Below are 20,764 nucleotides of genomic sequence, written 5' to 3' on the forward strand. Positions count from 1 at the left end.
CTTGCCCCCCTCAGGTGCGCTCTAATGTCATGCTCAGATTTTTTTTTCTTTCGGGTCCCACGGATAGCGCCAATCTGATGATGCCAAAATCCGGATCTGGCCGTCGGACGAGCGCTATCGGCAAAACCAGCAGCTTAGGTTGGTAGAGCTCCTATTCATGGGTGCCTGCGCTCATAGAAAACGACGTTAGAAGGGCCCCGGAGTGGGGACTCAGGGGGGCATCATCTGACGCTCAAGTCAGGTATCGGTATCACAGATATCTAAGCAAGACTAATAGAGATAAACATGCTTATGGGGGGAAGAAGAGTGTCCTTTACCATTGAGCAAGGGGGTGCCTTTTATAGGCTTAGAGTTCTTACACCATGTTTTGGGGTATAAGCCATTTGTCCTTGTGCATGCCAAGTTTTTAGCATGTTTGCCACTTGTCGGTAGTGCTTGCCATGCATTAGCATGTATGCCATGTGTCTAAAGTAAAAGGGGATTTATTTATTTTTCCCCCAACACTTGTCTTTATACTCTTCTTGATTATAATTAGATTCATTTGGTATAAGGGTGACACGTGGCGGGCTCTAACTGTCGTACCGTATTTTCTCCCTATCACCCCTAACAGTTTTTTTTATTTTTCAGTCACTTCGCATCATCTCCTCACTCGTGCCCTGTCAATTCTCTCCCTCTCTCCCTCTCCCTCTCCCCACCTCTCAACAGTTGGTAAGCTCATATTCCATGAAACAAAAAATCATGGTTGCCAAAGAAAGCCACATTACTACAGTAGTTAACATTTCTCAACAAGAACCCATCTAGAAGAAAAGATCAAAAGAGCTGAATTTACTGTTCATTCATCTATATTCTTGCACAATTATCTCGAGGACCTAGAAAACTGAAAAATAATTCCATAACATAATCTTTATTTCATCATGGTCTACATGAAATAATCACCTTTCATGGGCACAAATCGTTTCTCCCAGGACCTCCAAAATAGAATTCGGGCTCTTTAATATATTCTTTGAAGTTAAAAGCATTATAACATCTAAATTGATTTTCATACGTTGTAACATATGCAGGATATTTCCAAACAAGCGAGTTGTCTCGAATCCTTATATTTCTCATGAAGCATGCAAAGCCATAACCCCTCTCTGCAAAATCTCCACTTCCCATTTGTGTGGCTGTGTGAGGGTTCCCCAGCTTTTTGGTGTACACTTCTCCTCCCCAAATGACTGAACTGCCTGCAGTTGTGAATACAGAGGGCATCCAATATCCTATTGGGGTTTTGCCCCCATATATCAACCACCAAGATTCTGTGTCTGGGTCCTAAGATCATAAGAAAACTGATGAAAACATAGACACCCATATACATATTGCACAAAGAAGAGATGAAGAAGGCATTTCTAATGAAATGAAAATGGATTTGGATTTTAGAAGTATTTGAATTGCTAATTTTCAACATTTGTGTAGTCATTGTTTGTTCTTCTTAGGCACTAAAAGAAGTATAACTGAGTTTAGCTAGGGGTGCAACTGGGGCCGGTTTGGGTCGAGTTGAGGCCAACCCTTACCAAATCTAAGGTAGCATTGCCTCAACCCTAATCCGGTTCAATAATCACTTCTCTTCAAGGCTCGTAGGAACTCAGATGCTTCTTGATTTACATAGATTTGAGAAGGGTCAGCCCTAACCCAACCTGCCTTTTTTTCTCTCGACCCTAACCCAACCCTCTAACTTGATTTTTCAAATTGGGTCGGGTCGGGTTTGACAGCCCTTTAAATAAAAAAAGATAAGATGGGGTACTGCAATTAATAATACTAAAATTTGAGAATTGGTTAAAATATTTTGACAAATCTATAGATCTTTTTTTTTTGAAGTTTTCCTAATCAGACTTTTAATATCCCTAGCGGATCTATAGATCTTTTTTTTTTTTTTTGAAGTTTTCCTAATCAGACTTTTAATATCCCTAGCGGATTTTAGTACTGTATTGTTGCGGTCTAGTATCCTATATCTATGTTGGGACCAACAAATATATTATTCAGATCACTGAAAAAGGGGCAGTGATAAATCGACTCCCAAAATGATAAATCGACTCCCCATGTGTCTATCTCTCTCATGTGTCTATCTCTCTCCTCTGGGGTCAGAGGAGTACCCAGAGGAGAGAGATAGACACATGGGGAGTCGATTTATCATTTTGGGGGGTCGATTTGTCACTCCCCTTGAAAAAATTGCTCTAGTTTCTTAATTAGGATTTTCTCACTAGCAGTTAAATTCTCGATCCAAAAGCTGTATGGGCCTATGAAAATTAAAATAGGGAGGCTTTCATTATACCTAAACAAGGGGTGTAAATGTAATAAAATTATTATAATTACTCTTGCAGAAGAAATACAAGAAGATATATGGGGAAAAAAGGTAACATTTTCTTACCCGAGCAATGGAAAGAGATATCTGGTATTGGGCTCCAAAACGAATTGAAGTGGGCTCCAAAGCACTACCAAGGACAATGTCAGTGCTAACTTGCACAAAACCTGGGCAAAGAAGGTTGACACAACCTGTCGTTTTTCCACCATCTTTCTAGTTCACCAAAACCAGAAAACATTCAATAAGTAAATTATGTATTTACCATGGTTTAAATTTTGGTTTTGGTTCCAGTTTCGGACTCAGCAGAAACCGAAATCTCCGCCGAAATTCGGTAAAAAATACAGAATCTCATATTTTTGAGCCAAAATTTCGGCCGAAATTACCAAAAATTAAAAAATATCATTTTAACGAAATTTCTGAAATTTCAGCCAAAATTTGGTAAATTTCAGTTTCGGTCTTGACCGAAATCAAACCATGGTATTTTCTTCATGGAAGAATTACAAGAGCAGTAATCTATGAGCTTACAGTCCAGTACGCAAACAGTCTTGAACGTTTGTCCCCATATATGCCAGGATTTACCTGAAAGATTAAAATAGAGTTAGTAAAAAATTTACCCATGCGTGATTGGCATGTATGAGAGAAAACTCCCAATCAATAAGAGGAATGATTTGGTATAGGGGTGCAACTTGGGTCGGGCTCAACCGCTCAAAACAAATCCAACGAGTTCAACCCGATTTGGGCTAGCATTTTTTCATTTTGGGTTGGGTTTTGGTTAGGAAAATTTTGTAGGTACCTAACCCAATATGACAAAAGCTCCAGAGCTGATGGAACACGTGGATCCCACTTAGTCCCATACCTAGCCAAGCCCACACTTGGGGCAATAACAAAAGCCGACCCGATTTAATTATGGTCTGGGTTAGGGTTAAGGCCTTGGGAAACCTTTTTTGATTAGGAAAAAAAACATGACGAGACTCACCATCCATCCAGCTTCAAGGGCACTGTATGAATAGTAAGGACCGTTTCGAAGCGATATCTTAGCAGTAGTGTATTCATCGGGTGATTCAACGTTTGGATTCCAAACATTTATATCTCCTTCAGCTCCATTATAACTATATCCGTCCGTAATTAGTATTCCAGTCTGATTGAAAAAAGAAAAGAAAAAAAGCCATAAGTAGATCAGTATAATGTTGAAAAAATCGGCTATTGTTGAAGTTTGTATATCCGGATTTCAAATAGGTCCAAGATTGGGAGAGAGTAGTACTAGGATGAGTAACCTACTGGGAAGTCCTTTTTTCTCCTTCTTTAAAAAAAAAAAATGGTTCCAAGATTCAATCTTCGAGGTTGTTGTAATCCTCTTGATAATTAATAAATTCTTAGTTGCTAAGCAAAGTTACTGTCAAAATTTCAACTACCAAGTTGGTTCATTAGGTAAAGCCATATGTTAAGAAATCATTCTGACCTATGATGATTAAGAGGAGAACAAAAAATAGGAAACAAAAGGGGGAAAATGCTCCTTACAGGATACATTTCGTTTGCTTGAGTTGCTTGTGATCTTGTTGTGTTGGGGTCTGGGATAACATGTGGATTTTTCTTCCCATATGTTTCGAGAGAAGGAGATCTAAGTAGGTCCCTCTTTTTGACCCTGCGAATGGGGATTGTTCCCTCCGGACAACTTCCACTCTTTTGCCACACTTGTGATACAGTTGTCGACGAAGCAGAAGCCTCTTCTTTAATCCTTTCCAGATTAAAGCTGGGTCTCATCTGTTTCAACAATTTGAAGAATTCAAACAATTTATTAGTTTTAAATATCATTTTTTCACAATTAAAAATGGACAATTAAACAATATAATAATAATAATAATCTTTGAAAGAAGAAATAGGTAAAATCAGAAGAGGAAAAAATACCTGAATAGTATGATTTTTGAAGTGTGGATGATCAAAAGTAGGTTGCTTGTAGATATCAACACAGTCTATGATATCCCCATCTCCACTCTATGGAAACACCCATAAGAAATAAAAAGGGAGAAGATATTAAAGTAAAAAGGTAATTACAGATTCCTAACTAAAAATATTTTAATTTCCTTTTTTACCCATTGGTATATGGATTAAAAAGTAACAAACATCTAGTTATTTGCAAAAATCCTTCCATTTGCAATAATAATTAATGATGATGATGACAATAATAGAAATATTTGACAAAAATCGGCCACAACAGCGCCCCATTGGATCCACATTATGAAAGTACATTTGTATTTGGGAAATGATATGAACACAACCATGTTTTGATATTTTCACTAATGAATCTTGTCTTTTGGTATTTAAAGAGCTGTCAAAAGGTTATTACAGTTCCCAAAAAGCTCTCACAAGCCAATTAAAAAAGAAAAGACAAGCTTGGTCTGCGCAATTATTTAAACATGGCTTGTGCTGATATCATCTCCCTTTTATTCCTTTACTTTTACATTTTATGCTTTTTGGTGACGTGGATGAGGCACTGTGCAGCTGATTTCTGAGGTGGCTGTTCTCACTTGCAAAATGGATTTTTTGTGAAATTGCCTAGATAATCCCCCCTCCTCTCCTCCGAATAATAATAATAATAATAATAATAATAATAATAATAATAATAATAATAAGATGTAGTTTAAACTGAAGGGCTCCCTTGCATAAATTAGGTGAAAGGGCGCCCACACCGGTTGAAATCCACAAAAGCTCGTTTATGATGATACTGAAAATGTAAAAGTGAAAGGTATTAAATGCACTCACAACCAATGGGGGCACCCTTTCACCTTATTTATGCAAGGACGCCCTTCAGTTTAGATACTAACAAAAACAACAGCAGCAGGAGAAGAAGAAGAAGAAAAAACAAGCCGGGTTTGTGCAATTTTTTAAATATAGTAGCGCCAGACTAATAATAATGATACTAATAATAATAGTAATAATAACAACAACAACATGGGATAAATATGCTTTTGCATCTCATATGTAAAACCACCAAATTTTGAAATAAATTTTAGTTTCAAAAGATTTAAATTGCATAATGATATGTACCTAGAACCATATTTTAGTATTGATGCTACTACTAAAATTAGCAGTGAGGATAAGAGGTAACCTGAATGGTCTTGACTGCTGGCTTATTGAATTGCTTTAGCTTCTTCACCACTTCTAAATCCTTTTGCTTTATGGATTCTACACTCCCTCTCCCATTTACACCAGTGCCCAAAGCCATAAAAACCATTGACAACAAAACCATTTTCCATTTAAAGGAGAAGTCATTAGCATTAACCTTTTTCTTCATTGAATATTACTAAAAAGTACCTGAAATTCGCACCTCTTTTTCTGCAATAGATATCTCAATAGATCTCTGGCAAATCACAAGAAAAATATCAACTGTTTTTGCAAAGCAAACCCGAATTCAAAATGAAACCCAGAAACATATATATGTACAGAGAGAGAGAGAGAGGTGTCGATAAGAACAAAATAGAAGAACATACATTACACGGGAAGGTGTCAAACCACTCAAAACACTGCTACAGAAAGTCCAGAAGGACTTCTTACTTGTTTTTCAGATATAAATTTTCTTGGGGTGATGTATTTATAGAGAAATACTAGTAAGTTGATTAATATATGAGATAAGGATGGGTTCATAGACAGGTGAAAGATAAGATACGAAAGACCAGTTTTGGAAAGAAATTAAATCTATTTTAGTAGATACAATATATCGTAAATTTATTCACTCCATATCTCTTATTTAAATAAGAAAGAAAATAAATTTCAACCTTGGACTTCATGTGTATCAAATCTTCCTCAAATGGAAAGAGAATTAAAACAAAAGATTATTTCGGCTCTTTGTATAGTCTTATTTGTACATTAATTTATATTGAGTTTTTATATGGTGCCCGACCATCAAGTTACCCGTGGGTGATGTTTGATCCAACAGCAGCTCACTTTTTAAGAGGTTGTTGTTGGATCAAACATCAAGGGTGGTACTTTTATCGTACCACCCACACGGGACTTGACGGTCGGGCACCATATAATTTCTTATTTATACTATCGTTATTGGCCCATGCTATGTATGGTTGTAAAATAATGCACCCCACTCCATCAAAACATAGGTGTAAAATAGTGGACCCACTCTATGCACGGGCTTGTGTGGTGATCGTGGGATGGTGAGCCCACCATGTGCATGGGTTTGGGTGAAGATTGTGGGCCCTACCATATTAAAACATAAGATGCAAAATGGTGGGCCCTACCGTGCTATATCCATGGGTGCAAAATGATGGACCTTTATGCATGAGATGTAATCTGGTGGGCCCACCCATAGTATGCATGGTGAAATTGGTGTGCCCAACTAATGTAACCTCGTACAACGGTAAGCGCAGAAGTTAATCACAAATGGGAGAAATTTGTACCTTTACTGGTGCAAATAGAGAGAGAAAGAGGAAAAAATCCAAAGTGTTGGACGTTTCTTCCTTTTCATTAATATTTCGCGGGCTCACTTCTGCAGGAAAGAACAGCCACCGCATATGAATTAAATGAATAAGACAATAGCTGCAAAAATGTAAGCCAATGTGGCTGTTCTCTCCTGCAAAAGTGATACTGTGAAATTGCCTAGCAAATCCCTGAGTAAAAACATAGGGTTGCCATGGGCAGCTCCAAAATCTTTTTTTTTTTCTCTACACAAGCTCACTAGGGAAGTATGATGTTTGTTGAATAGCTATCATTTAGAAATAAGAGATTTGTTCCAGGGTGCAAAACTTGAGAAGAATGTACTTACCATTGTTGTGCTCTAGAATTGTCTACTGGGTTACAATAGTGGCTCTCTGTAAGGAGTTAGAATTTCAGTCAGTTAGTGACCAAGTGACTTTGGTCTCGCCCTGCAACTTGGCTGGAGATTACAATGATTCTGAAGATTTCACCTACGCTCTGATGAAGAGATTATCAACATCGGGCGCAGTACGAAAAGGAGAATCAAAACCAACTTAATTTGGGGATGATAGGAATAATTGAAGTTAAGAGATGCTGCCCCTTCTAATTGTAACATATGAAATTTAGAGACTAGCATTTAGAAAGAACAATTGGCTTCAGGACCTGCCATTCTTTGATATTTTATATTTTTAAAAGTTTCCAAAATCAACGACTGTTATTGGCCAAGATGTAAAAAATTTATACTCTCTAGGCTTTGATATTTGCTTTTTTGGGGTATTTATAGACTCCTCATTTTGTACATGACCCACCTAACAAGAGTCACCAAAAGGTTGTGTTGTGATGATGATCAGTTGTAATTATTTTAATGTGTTGAAGTATATTTTAAATGGAGCTAAGGGCGAAAGATTGCAAACTTTTGAAAGTAGCACTAGAGATTTGCACTTAAAAAGTATTTTGTTCAAAGAACAAAGTCTTATAAATCCGAAAAAAATAAGCTAGAAGTACTCTTGCAAATTAACTTAATTTGGTGTTACCTATTGAGAATCTTCAAAATAATTATAAATCATTTCTTACTTAAATCCAACCTCTATGATGCTGCTACAGAGACAGCTGCCAAATAGAGAATGGAACCGAACAAATCCCTACATGCCACATCACACAGGGAGATGTAGTTTTTCCATTTTGAGAAAAAAAAATGCAAAATACCTGGAGGAAGTTGTTGTTAACATGTGAAGAGGATATTTGTTCAGTTCCATTCTCGGTTACCATATCATTATTCATACATAAATTTGTGCAAAACCCAAGTTTTAAATCGACCCATCAAATCTCTATTTTTTTAATACAACTCAATGCCTAGTCCCATTGCTTGTAGAACTAGTGTTAAGCATGAATTAGACTCCAAATTAGACTTCAAGTTTGTACACCCTAAGCCACATTCTCTAGGAACGATCACAAGCCCAATGGCCAAGGGCGGAGCCAGGAATTTACACTTGGGGGGCCGGACTAATTTACACTTTGCCTGCACATTCCATTAGGGGGCCGTGGCCACATCCACACTTGGGGGGGGGGGGGGGGGGGGGCGGGGGCTGCGCAAAAAATTGGCCAAACCGATAAACAGAATCGAACCGGGCCTTTCGGTTCGGTTCGATTTGGTTTTTCTAGGCATTCGTTCGGGCACGATTTAGAATTTTACCGAACCGATCCCATCGGATCGGTTCATGGATTTTGGATTTTTAGTTTTAATCCGAACATTAACCGAACCGAGAAATGGAGGAAAAGACGAACTGATTTTAAGTCATTATCAAATCTAAGGTGAGTTAATACTTAATATCATTTGCAAAGAGAAGAGGGGTGATTTAAACAAGGGATGTGTGCCTATTCAAAAGTAATGATACATTAATACATTCACCCCTTCCTGTTAGACCACCCCTTAGAAGTGTAAAAGAATAGTCATAAATACTTAGTGGGGCTGTCCAAGAGAAGATATAGGAGGGGCGAATATAGATTGAGTTACTTTATTTGTATTAAACTTAATTATGATTGTATATTTGAGTTGATGAGTTGTGTATTTGTGTCGATGACATGATCTGGATATGTTCTAAAGTTGATGGTTGGATTAATGGCTGATTTAGATAGATAAACCTTTTTTTTTTATATATATAGATAAACGTATTTAACTACTTGATTTAGATATGAACCGGATAAACCGTGAACCAAATCGAACCTGTCAAAATCGGTTCAGTTTGGTTCGGTTATATCACCCCATCAGTTTGGTTACGGTTTGGATTCTCTCCAAACCGATGGGATCGGTTCGGTTAAAAAAAATTCCCAAAACCGAGCCGGACCAAACCGTGTGTAGCCCTATCCACATCCACACCTGACCTGAGTTGCACCCCTCTATTGTCCGTACAATACTTTTTGAAAAATACTGGACTATGCTGGGTTACATAGGGTTGCAACTGTTTGGGTAGAGGCCAACCCTAGCCCAACCCGAGATAGCATTCCCTCAACCCTAACCTGACCCGCCTCAACCCTAACTAACTCAACCCATCTAACGTTTTTTTTTTTTTATCCAAATTGACTTCAGTCAGTTGGGTTCATATTCACCAATGGCCAAACAAAAGAATACAAGAAAAAAAGGAAAAAAACACAACCCAAAGAAAATCAAGATAAAATTAAAGGACGGAAGTAGAGTGGGGTTACCAAGGACTCGACCCTAACCCAACACGAAATTAAATTGGGTTGTATTTTGCCGACCCTAACCCAACCCAACTCAAGCCGAGCCAAAATGGGGTTGAGCCGACCCATAGTGAGAAGACCCGAATAAAGGAAGGTTGGCGTGGGAATATCATCATCTCTCAGACATCCAGATCTAAGAGAGAGGGCTGGATTCCAGGTCTGTTGAAGCCGAAGGGAGCCTTAGATCTGATCCGGTTAGTTATTATTTCATTTTAAAGCATATATTAGTTTTTATATTCTTTGGCCTGTTCCTTATTTAAGTTTGGAAATAAAAAATTTATCTTTAAAAACCTCCTTTCTCCTGCATCTTTTTTCTGTTGATTTAACACAGATCGTCGCCTTTTTCTCCACGAATAGAGCAGATTAAAGTACGTTTTCTTAGAGTTTTAACCCTAAATTTTATGTGTTTGATTTTATGGGTGTTTATTGGCCTAGCAAACCCTGGATTTTTAGGGTTTTTTTTCTCTCTCTTTTACAATATTTTTTTTCATATTTTATAGAATCTGTTCTGGTTTTCGATTGTGCTCTGTTCTCTACTGTTGAGAAAGTTGCCATGAGACTTTCCTAGTTGAGGTGGGAAGTGAATTGAGAAAGTAGGTCTCCTTGGGTTTTTAGAAACCCTAGTATAAGAGCAGTTCCTTATTCTTGGAGAGAGAGAGAGAGAGAGAGAGAGAGAGAGAGAGAGGAGTTCTGTCAGGGTTTGTTTGGTTGCGCGACATAGACTTGAAGAGTAGTAGAATAAGTAGTCAGCACGGATGAGACAAGCATTGGATTTGCCTGGAATTACCTCGCAGAATAGTGGTAAGTAGTGTTTGGTTGCACGGCATAGACTCGGGGAATAAGTAGGGGTGTCATTATTAATAGAGAGAGAAAAAGCATTATTCCCATGATTTTTCAAGCCAAATTCTACCTTTTTTTGTGGAATTTGGTTTTAAAGTTAGAAGGATGGGACAAGAATTCCACCTCCGCAAAAATGCAATAATTACCCAGGAGACATCCCAGGGAGTCTCCGGGGAGTTCAATGCAATATTAGCAACCAAATGAGGAATGACATCCCAAATTCAAACAAAATTCTGACGGCTGCTGGGATCTTGCGCAACCAAACACAACCTCGGTGTTTTTTCTCGGGTTTTCTTCTGGGGTTTCTCTCGGGTATGGTCTTGGTTGAGAGGGCAAGGAAAGAGTTGCGGGTTTGTGAGTTTGGGTTAATGCATTGTAATTCTTGTATATTGTTTTTTCTCTGGGAGATCGTGTTCTCACCCGTGGATGTAGGCATCTTGGCCGAGCCACGTAAAATCTCGGTGTGCATCTTTTGGTTTGCTTCTTCTTTTACTTTTCCGTTTATTTGTGAACATCAGATTTTCTCAACATCTAATTTCTGTAAGCCTCTGCCAAGCTATCCTTTTTTTTCCCCAAGATTTATTGCCTTTCTGCTTCTGCTTTGTTTTTGCACAAATAATATATAGATATGGGCTTTGTGTTTTAGCATTGGAAGAGGACATCTTTTATTATGGTTTTGCATGGATCAACCATGGTCAAGTCCAAGATTGTAATTTATGACTGAGCTTCTTCTTGCATGATGATGACTGTTGGTTCCATGATTTACCAAACGCGTTTGAGCAACAGTTATACAAAGTTACAAACAGCTTGTATTTTTCTTAAATTTTACTTTTCTTTTTCTGGGTCTTTTTGTGTCTGAAGATCATACATGATTTGCATAATTTGGTGGCCCAGCCAAAACAATGGATATTTGATTGTATAGTACAATGTTCTTGGACGTCCCAGATTCTTTGAAATTTCAGAATCCTAGTTCTGAATTTACACAATTTTAATGGTATAAACTAATTTTTTTTTCTCAGGTACGTTTTTTACTGATTTCAAAGGCTTTAACGATGATTTCACCAAGAAGCTGTGATTCATTTCTGGCTTTTTGCACATCATGTTTGGGCATGATTTTTCGAACATGAGACTGAGGAGCTCCCAATTCTGAACTGTTGATTTTTTTCATGTTAGATTTATTGTTTAAAATAGAGAAATTATTATACATGATGCATTCCTCAAATGCTTGCCCATATCATGATATGTAATGTTTGTTTCTTTCATAAATCATGTTTGGGGTATCACTAAAACCAAAACTTGTAAATTTTCACCATGTGGCAATTTGAGCAGATTTGAGTTCACTTTTAGCTCCGTCTTATTGTATATGAACTGCTTTCGTTCTCTAATGAAAAGAGGCTTGGTTTTCAGCATATTGAACTGTCTTATATGCAGCAATTCACCATATTGGTCCTTTTATTGTCTTCTACTATTTACAACAGTTGTCACTGAACTCTTAGACTCTTAGAGCCAACAGTTCAGAATTCTGAACTAAGTTGTAGTGTTTTCAAGTTTAATACAATTTTTTTAAAGCTTATTTTAGCTATTCATTGAGCAAATAACCCATTGCCGAAGTCCATTGTTTGGCAATTTCTCAATAGTTTATTTTGTTCAATTTGTTGAAATTTGAGATACTAATGCTATGCTTCCATTCATGTTTTCCATGCTGATATTTTTTTCATATGATCCCATGAATTTGTTTTTGAATGCTGAATTTTGGATGGGCTTTTTAATATAGTATTTAACCCATAAGATTCTGATTTCCCTTCAACTATCTTGTGTTGATCATGCTTACGGTGTGCAGGGTGTGCAGTTCGTATCTTCTGTTCAGAACAAGAGAGGAGAAGAAAAAGAAAACGACAAAACCCTAGTTTTTCATTTCTGCTCTTCAATTTCGAGCTCAGTTTCTTCATTTTAATGGACTAAAGATGGAAGGGGCCCTCTATCTGCCCCAATCCTCAGATCTCTCTCCATCACTCCTCCTTTTTCTTGGAGAGAAATTCCAGAGAAAAGAAGATCTTTCAAAAGCTCCAGGTCTTGTCTCAGAGTTACAGAACCAGTGCTCGGATTTGGACGAGAGCCTCATAGATCTGAACCAGAAACTCTTGACGAGCATCATCTCTTATGCGTCACATTCGGAAAGAGTAGGAGGCATCCTCAATGAAATTAAGGCAAAATTGAGCGATCTTCGCTCGTCAACGAGTGTTTCCGAGACATTTCTAGATGGAAAAGAAGGTCAGGGTTTGGGTAGAAGTGAGCAGATTTTGGCAGAGGAGCTTCCAGCACTTGCAAAAGAAGTTGCTAGGGTTGAGACTGTCCGTGCTTATGCTGAGACAGCATTAAAACTTGACACTCTGATTGGTGATGTCGAAGATGCGGTCTCATCTTCTATGACCAGACTAAGAAAACCTTCCCCTACAGCTAATTCAGGAAAAATGCGACTACTTGCAATTAAATCTCTCAAAAACACAGAGGACATCTTAGCTTCTGTTACAAAATCACGGCCTCAATGGACACGTCTTGTCTCAGCCGTTGATCACAGGGTCGATCGAGCTTTAGCTATACTAAGACCCCAGGCCATTGCAGACCATCGGGCTCTTCTCACTTCCCTTGGATGGCCACCACCCCTATCCAGTTCAAATTTTGTAAATTCAACTATAGAAAAATCATCTGGGCTCATGAATCCTCTTTTCACGATGCAAGGCGACCTAAAAAACCAGTATTGTGAAAATTTTCTTGCCCTTTGCAATCTGCAGGAGTTGCAGACACGGAGAAAATCTCGGCAACTTGAGGGGCATTACCGAAAAGTTGCTATGCACCAACCACTTTGGGCAATTGAGGAACTAGTGAATCCAATTGTGGTGGCATCACAACACCATTTCACAAAGTGGATTGAGAAGCCAGAATTCATTTTTGCCCTTATTTATAAAATAACCCGTGATTTTGTAGACTCCATGGATGAGATATTGCAGCCTTTGGTAGATAAGGCTAGGCTTGCAGGTTACAGTTGCAGAGAGGAGTGGGTTTCAGCAATGGTGACCTCACTGTCAACCTATTTGGCAAAAGAAATATTCCCTATTTATGTTTCCCGTCTAGAGGAGGACAGTGTTTCTGGTGTTCCATCTCAAGCTAGAATATCATGGCTTAATCTTGTTGACATAATGATATCTTTCGATAAGCGAATTCAATCATTGATTGCGAACTCAGGAGTCTTAATCTCTGTAAAAGAAGATGACTTGCAGAGGATCTCGTCTCTGTCCGTCTTTTGCGATCGCCCTGACTGGCTTGAGCTATGGGCGAAGATTGAACTCAGTGACACGCTAGATAAGGTGAAAGCAGAAATGGAGGATGAGAAAGGTTGGAAGATGAAAGTTCAAGGAGCGATAGGTTTTTCAGAGTTGGAGGATTACAAAGCTCCGGCAATTTCGGGTGGTGTTATCCGGCGTCTATCGACCTTGATTGACCGGTGTCGGCCATTGCCAAGCATTTTACTGAGAGCGAGATATATCAGATTGGCAGGGACAGCTATTGTACAAGAATTTCTTGATTGCTTACTTCGTAGATGCCAAGAAGCAGAAGGGCTGACTGCTTTAGCTGATGACGACGCCCTAGTCAAGGTTGCTAACTCCATCAATGGAGCTCGGTATTGTGAATCGATCTTGAAGGAATGGTGCGAGGATCTATTCTTCCTCGAGATGGGATTTAATGAGACCTCCCAGTTGGAAACACGATCCGATGAGAACAATATAGAGGCTTCAGGGAGTTGCATTTTTGAGGAGGAAATAGGGAAGTTGAAGGACTTCCATACGGAGTGGGTTGAGAAGATTTCTACTGTTGTCTTGAGGGGCTTTGATGCAAGGTGTCGAGAGTATATGAAGAATAAGAAACAGTGGCAAGAAAGGGGAGGAGAAGGTGGGACTGTGTCTAAGGCTTTCGTCAGTGCTTTAGATCATCTTCAAGGGAAGATTTTGAAACTGAAGGAGGGCTTAAATGAGATTGATTTCATTGGGGTTTGGAGAAGTTTGGCCGGCGGCGTAGATCTGTTGTTGTTCAATGGTGTTTTAATGAGCAATGCAAAGTTCTATGATGGTGGCATAGAGATATTTGGGGGTGACCTGGAGGTTTTATTTGGGGTATTTGGGGCTTGGTGTTTGAGGCCTGAATGCTTTTTCCCAAGAGTGAGTGAGGGATTGAAATTGTTGAAGATGGAGGAGCAACAGGTGAAAGAAGGATTGGGGAGAGGCAAGGAAAGATGGTTGAGAAAGAACAGGTTAAGTCATTTGAGTGCTGCTGAGGCAGAGAAGATAATGAAGAACAGGGTTTTCTTGAGTTGAAGACTCCTTGACCCATTTTGTCTTTATATAATTCTTTCAACATGAGAGGTCATTAATGTAAAGATGGGCTCTGAGCCCCCTATCTGGCCCTTTTTGAAAAAAAAAAAATAATAAAAAAACCATTCAAAGCTCATCTATATTCCTCATTTTTATGAAAAAACCAAAACCATATATGCCATTTTGTCTGCCCTTATTATATCTTCACAAACTTACTTGATTGCGACAATATGATAGAAATGTTCATGATTCAAATCATATAGTAGTAGCGGACATTTTTTTGGCTAGATAATCATATTGTTTCTCATGTATCTTCCCATGCATGTGCCAGTTTTTAATGATCTAGCTCTGAAATTATATAGGTATTTCCTTCTCTTCTGAAGCATTAAGTAGGGGTGAGATGGTTAGGCCTCAGAACTAATACAAGGTATGTGATTTACATGCCCGTGTTGGAAAAAATTAAACAAATGATTGGTGTGTTCTTTTTGTGAGAGATTTCAGATCTATGTTTATCTTTTGAACAGTTTCATGCCAGGTTTTTTTGAAGGAAAAACATATATGCTCATTGCATTTTATTTTATTTTTTTGAATAATGCTCATTGCAATTTATTCCGAAAACATACATTGCTTCAGTATGAGTTCATCCTCAGATATTATCCATTTGTTAGTGAAATTTCAGAACTTGAGATTCTAAAATTTCCAAATCAATGCGCGGTGATTGTGGATTGCTGAACCTCGAGTTACTTGTTGGTCTTGACTGGAGATGCATGCTAGCTTAAATGGGTTACTTGCATTCCATGTAATGCATAGTTGAAGTTTGAATTTTCATAGTTTAAATAGTACCAAATAGATGTGACTATTTCATTGGACCACCTTTAATTTGATTAAACTGATAGGTAGTTCTTGAGATGGAGTTGAAGGGTTTAATGGTGTAAATGTGGGTTGGTTTTAACTTTTAACTCACATTTCTGTGGGAATACTAGAGAAAATCAAAGTCTTCACTTGCAATGTGATGGTGAAGGTAACTCCAGCCAAACTTTTTAAAAGGGATGCGCCAAACTTTTTAAAAGGGATGCACTGTACAAATGCAAAGCTAAAGTTCTGTTCAGTTACATTAGTCTTTTTGTCGATTCTGACGTGAAAATGGCAGTCCATAAAGGCTCTTCTTGACTGTAGTCTGCATGTAGCATTCACACATTGTATAGGAAAACTCTTTAATGAGATCTACTTCATGGGGAAATCAATCTCAATCATATTTATAAAATCTTCATTTTGTTCGGAATGGGAGAAACCATTTGTACCAGTTCCAATTCCTTTGCAGAACATGGGGTCAAAACGAAGGAAGCAGGATTCTTCCCTGGGAGTGGGGAACCTCAATTCCCGGGTTCTCGAATCCGAAACGGGAATCTTCTCGAATCCCCAAAACTAGGAATTCCGGTTCGGATTCGCCGGAAACCCGATTCCCACTTTTGGAAATCGCAGTTTATGATTCCCCGGAAACCCGATTCCTACTTTTGGGAACCGCTGTTTAATGTTATGTGAAGCGCGATTTCCCGGTGACTCCCTAGCGATGCCCAACTCCCTAGCGATTCCCCGGCGACTCTCCGGTAACTCTCCGGCGACTTCACGATCTCGCTTCCGACCATCCCGGGAGCCTTCGATTCCCGCTTGGCAACCTTGGTCAAAACATTCCGGTCAAAAAATTTGGCCAGTTCATTTTGTCTTTTTTCGTCTATATGGAACGAAATAGGGTGAAACACCTTATTCCCAACGGAATTTCGTTTTTTTTAAATTACAGATTTTTCTTCCAACAACTAGTTTTTATTTTTACCTTAGTTTCTAATTGTTTTATAGAAGTTTGAAGGACATTTTATTTCTTTTTATTCGCTTCCCCTTCTCCAAACAAATGGCAGTTGTAAAAACACATCAAATGCAATATTTGCACCACTTCAAAACTTTTTCCTTAAATCCCTCCAAAAACTAGAGGTTTTTGTCAAATTCTTCGCACTTCTACATTCAAAGTGTTCTACATCAAGTGGAGGAGTATTTGCCTTTGTAAAAAACGGTGCATTTGAAAGAGGTACCCCGTATACTACATTTTCAGTTTTATTTGCCGTCTTTCGGGCTTGTTTTGTTATATTTCATTTTCATTTTCAATTAAATCTAATGAGCAAGGTGAGTTCTAGACCTTTTGGAAGAGTACCTCCCAGAGGCAGCACCATGAGGAGGAGGATGTGGCGGTGCCCCTTCTGTGTTAGGAGAAGGCGTGGATACCATGCTCCAATTCTACATAGATGAGAAGGTGGGTCTCAAGATAAGTTCCAACCTTGCCCTCCTCCATCAAGAGCATTGAGTTTATAGCCTCTGTAGTCATTCTACATGTTGTTGGAACATTATATTTTGTTCTTACGTCCTCGAAATAGAGTTCAGTGGATGTAGTAATTGGACCTGCTTGAATGAATAACCACCATTAATGGGGGATTCCCTTTTCCATGAGATGGTTGTCAACCGAGTTTCCATTTTTATTTTTATTTTTTTGTTTGTGTTTGGCCGTAAATCGGATTCCCTTTTGCATGAGATGGTTGTCAACCGAGTTTCCATTTTGTTTTGTTTTGTTTTTTTTTTTTTTTTGTTTTTTTTTAGTTTGGGCATAAATCGGATTCCCTTTTGCATGAGATGGCTGTCAACCGAGTTTCCATTTTGGTTTCTTCATTTCCAATTTCCATCCATCTGCGGTTTTGGTTTGATGTAAAATTGACTACTGTTTGGTTTTTCTCTCTCCTTTTTTCCTTATTGTTTTTTTCCCCAAGGCATGCACAGAGCTAGAAGGTCAAGGAAGTTGATGACTTAATGACAAGAAAGTCGGCAATCGAAGCCCTAGTGAATGATGGCTCTAATTTATAACGGTCCTAAGATAGTGAAATTCCTTGTCGAGTAAGTTTTGACTCGCACGAAAGGCGTAACTGTTTGGGCATTGTCTCGGAGAGAGGCTCAGTGAAATAGAAATGTCTGTGAAGATGCAAACTACCGGCACCTAGACAAAACGACCTATGAAATTTTATCGTTCTCTGTTTTTTTTTCACATTTTGGGTTATGTTGATGAGGGGGAAGGAATTTTATGACACTCTTTTTCTCATTTATCATTAGAAACATCATTTCCCTGTTTCCAAGTAGAATACGTGATTTTTGGATGTTCAAACTCTCCAAAAGTTGAAGAATCATAAGAACCACTCTATAAGATGATTTCACCCCATGAGATTATTTTTAGTCATATCCAACTGAAACCGAAATTTGAAAATTTCAACCGAAATTATAAGATTTACACCAAAATTTCCACCGAAACTGAAATTGCGTCCGAAATTTCTGCCGAAATTTTGTTTTTGGCTGAGGCCGAAACTGAAACCTAAACCGTAAAACCTTGGTCATATCACTTCTTAATGTTAGGAAAGGCCATGCTGAAAATCAAAGGAAAACACAAGTCTAGATAGCTGATGTTCCAAGTTAAACCTCTGTAAATGGATGTGCTACTACGTTACTGTGTTGGTATGCAAGCCCAAAATGTTCAGTTCCTGCTGTCAATGGGTCTGTCTTATTCAAGAACTTGATAAAGTTAATCATCTTTAGTAGAAGTCTTTACGAGAGATCTCATCCTGTTGTAATGCAGCCATCTTCATCCTTATGGTAGAGGCTGAATTCTTCCTTGTGCATTGGCTCATGACTTGGTGTTGTGGCATGAGTAATTAAGTTTGAGGACTTGGCGGTAGGCCCATCAACAGACTCTAACGGTCCAACGGATACAAAGGATCCAACTACAATGAGTTGAGACTTGGACATGCAACGAAATCTGTCGGATCTGATTTGGATCAGAATAGTAAGGTCTAAAATCAAGTTGAACCAGGACCCAAACCAAGTATATTATTTGATAGATTTTCCTATGTCTGATTATAATCTATATATGTACGAAAATACCCTTATGTATTATGTATGCACAAGTAAATAATAAGGGATATTTTTGGTATTTTATATGACAATTGGGTTAAACAAAAAAGGGTAAAAAAGTCATACTTCCTTGTGATAAAAAAGTCAAAACTTGGTCTTGAGGATCATTGTCACCCTCTGATTGACTACATTTCACTATGAACTTTGTTATTGGATCTAGGGGATGGTTTGATGGATGATTCAATTCGAAATGAGTCGTGACCTGGGCACCAAAAGTAGGATCCAAGGAATTCTCTGATTAGGATATGATGGGTCATGACTCTGACATGAGTGGATCTGATCTCAATTGGATCTCTTGACATGCCTACTTGGCGGATTGGGGTGTAGCATTATTGAATCTCTCGAGTCTTGACATGACTACGACCAATGCTATTTAAGAATTAGAAGCTACATGTGTACGTGAGCAGCTATCAAGGGGCTATGGTTGCATGTTACATTCTTTAATTTCTTCGGTCTTTATAAAAAATGAACGGTTTTATGGTTCAGCAGTTTGGAATTACATCTTTGTCTAGCTACATCTCCCACTTCTCAATCATTTCATTTATGTTCATGTTTTAATTTGTCAACTTCAAATTGGTTTTTCTTGAGGGGTTAATCTACAAATAGTAATAAGAAGAATAAGATTTCTTTGTTTTTCTTGATTAATCACCAAGTCTAATATATTGCTATGGTTTCGTGTCTCTAGTTGTTGTATTTGGAAAGAATAGGTGACCCAACTCGTCGAAGAAAGTAAATGCAGGAGTTTTGTAGATTTAGGTTGGTTCTCTTTTTCTGCCTTGTTATATTCATTTTTTATATTCCATTTGGGTGTTCTTGGACACTTGAATTTGCCATTGCCACGTTTATGTTGTGGCTGAGATTTGTTGAACTCATGGATACCATCTAGTTGCAATATATAGTACAAAAGGCTTATCTTAAATTCTTAATGCATGCTGATTTGAGATATCTTCTGATTTTAGATGTGCTGATTATTTTTGGTTAGAAGGTTTAGTATTTCAATAATTCAATGTCATGACACGGACTTCTTGAAGAGCAATTTTTATTCTATTACTTGAGAAACATTTTAGATTAGATTTTGTTTCCTTTGTATCTTGTCTTTGTTTCCATTTTGGCATATTTTTTTTACTCCTAGATGAGGGGACTGTCAACATCACCTTGGGTCTACAGATCATTAATTCAAAATACGGACTTATTATTTTTTAGTAAGTACGAACTTACTATTTTTAGTAAGTATTGTTTTTAGTAAGTACAAACCACTTAAAGACGTAAGGCCACCCTCACTCTCCCTTATAAAACCATAAAAGGGTTAGAATGTTAGATTGATGTTTTAGAGTAGCTCCTCCCTCCCCTCTCTCACTGCAGCCGTCAGCTAGCACTCCTTCCACCTCCTTCACTCTTCTCCTCTCTTCCCTTCCCTACGCTACTCTCTCCTCATCCTTTTTCTTCCTTTTCCCTCTTTCTCTTCTTTCCTTGTTCTTTCTCCTTTTCTTTCCTATATTCCCCTCTTTACCCTTGGTTGTCTCAGCTCTCTTTGCTGTTGGCCAACTGTCTAGGACTATTCTTACGGCCGACACCCCCTGTCGTCCATCTATCTCTTCTTTGCACCACTTCTCCCACGCCCTTGCTGTCGGCCTGCATCCTTGCCCTAGGCCCTGCCTTAGGCAACAGCAGCCATCTCCCTCTTGCAAGCCCGACCAGTAACTTTATTGGTTGCTGCCATATCCTTCCTCCCCCCAGTTTTTCCCTTCTCATAATCTTTCTCCTCCATCTTTGGACAGATCTACTATACATAGTTGTTGTCCTAAAGTTTTCTTCTTGTCTTTTACTGTCCCGTTGCCCTCAAGTGCATTTTCACCATTTCCCCATCATTTTTAATGTTACCAGTGGTTGGTACGGTTCATGGACAGATAAGGGTGTCAATTTGGGCTCGGGCTCGGAAGCTCGCTCGAGCTCGGCTCGAATCTTTAACGAGCCGAGCCCAAGCTAGGCTAGGCTCGGCTCATTAAGGATTTCATATATATATATATATATATGGGGAAAGTGATTGTGAGCAGCCCCT

At 38.5% G+C, this 20,764-nt stretch overlaps 2 protein-coding genes across 2 annotated transcripts; one reads left to right on the forward strand and one right to left on the reverse strand.

Annotated features, from left to right (window-relative positions):
- Positions 1 to 896: 896 nt before the first annotated feature.
- On the reverse strand, positions 897 to 5,630 carry LOC143891918 (protein neprosin-like). The gene is made up of 7 exons (XM_077396413.1): positions 5,445 to 5,630; positions 4,244 to 4,330; positions 3,857 to 4,099; positions 3,315 to 3,476; positions 2,864 to 2,917; positions 2,405 to 2,551; positions 897 to 1,308 (listed from the first exon to the last, which is right to left on the reverse strand). Exons 1-7 carry the CDS (start codon positions 5,628 to 5,630, stop codon positions 940 to 942), a joined length of 1,248 nt encoding a protein of 415 aa, XP_077252528.1. The 3' UTR covers positions 897 to 939.
- A 3,908-nt stretch (positions 5,631 to 9,538) lies between these two features.
- Positions 9,539 to 14,917, forward strand: MAG2 (RINT-1 / TIP-1 family). Its single transcript, XM_077354537.1, has 2 exons — positions 9,539 to 9,693; positions 12,180 to 14,917. Exon 2 carries the CDS (start codon positions 12,304 to 12,306, stop codon positions 14,707 to 14,709), a length of 2,406 nt encoding a protein of 801 aa, XP_077210652.1. The 5' UTR covers positions 9,539 to 9,693; positions 12,180 to 12,303; the 3' UTR covers positions 14,710 to 14,917.
- The last annotated feature ends 5,847 nt before the right edge of the window (positions 14,918 to 20,764 follow it).

Source organism: Tasmannia lanceolata, unplaced genomic scaffold (genome assembly GCF_043159265.1).
Source record: "Tasmannia lanceolata isolate RefF3 unplaced genomic scaffold, GAP_Taslan_0.1 ptg000015l, whole genome shotgun sequence".
In the NCBI taxonomy this organism is placed as follows: domain Eukaryota; kingdom Viridiplantae; phylum Streptophyta; class Magnoliopsida; order Canellales; family Winteraceae; genus Tasmannia; species Tasmannia lanceolata.

Excerpts from the sequence above, each read along its gene's own strand:
- LOC143891918 (XM_077396413.1), bottom strand. The coding sequence starts at position 5,630 with ATGAAGAAAAAGGTTAATGCTAATGACTTCTCCTTTAAATGGAAAATG. Across the intron at positions 4,100-4,243 it reads TCAAAAATCATACTATTCAG|ATGAGACCCAGCTTTAATCT; the intron begins GTATTTTTTCCT and ends TTGTTGAAACAG. Across the intron at positions 3,477-3,856 it reads AAGCAAACGAAATGTATCCT|ACTGGAATACTAATTACGGA; the intron begins GTAAGGAGCATT and ends TTTTTCAATCAG.
- MAG2 (XM_077354537.1), top strand. The coding sequence starts at position 12,304 with ATGGAAGGGGCCCTCTATCTGCCCCAATCCTCAGATCTCTCTCCATCA.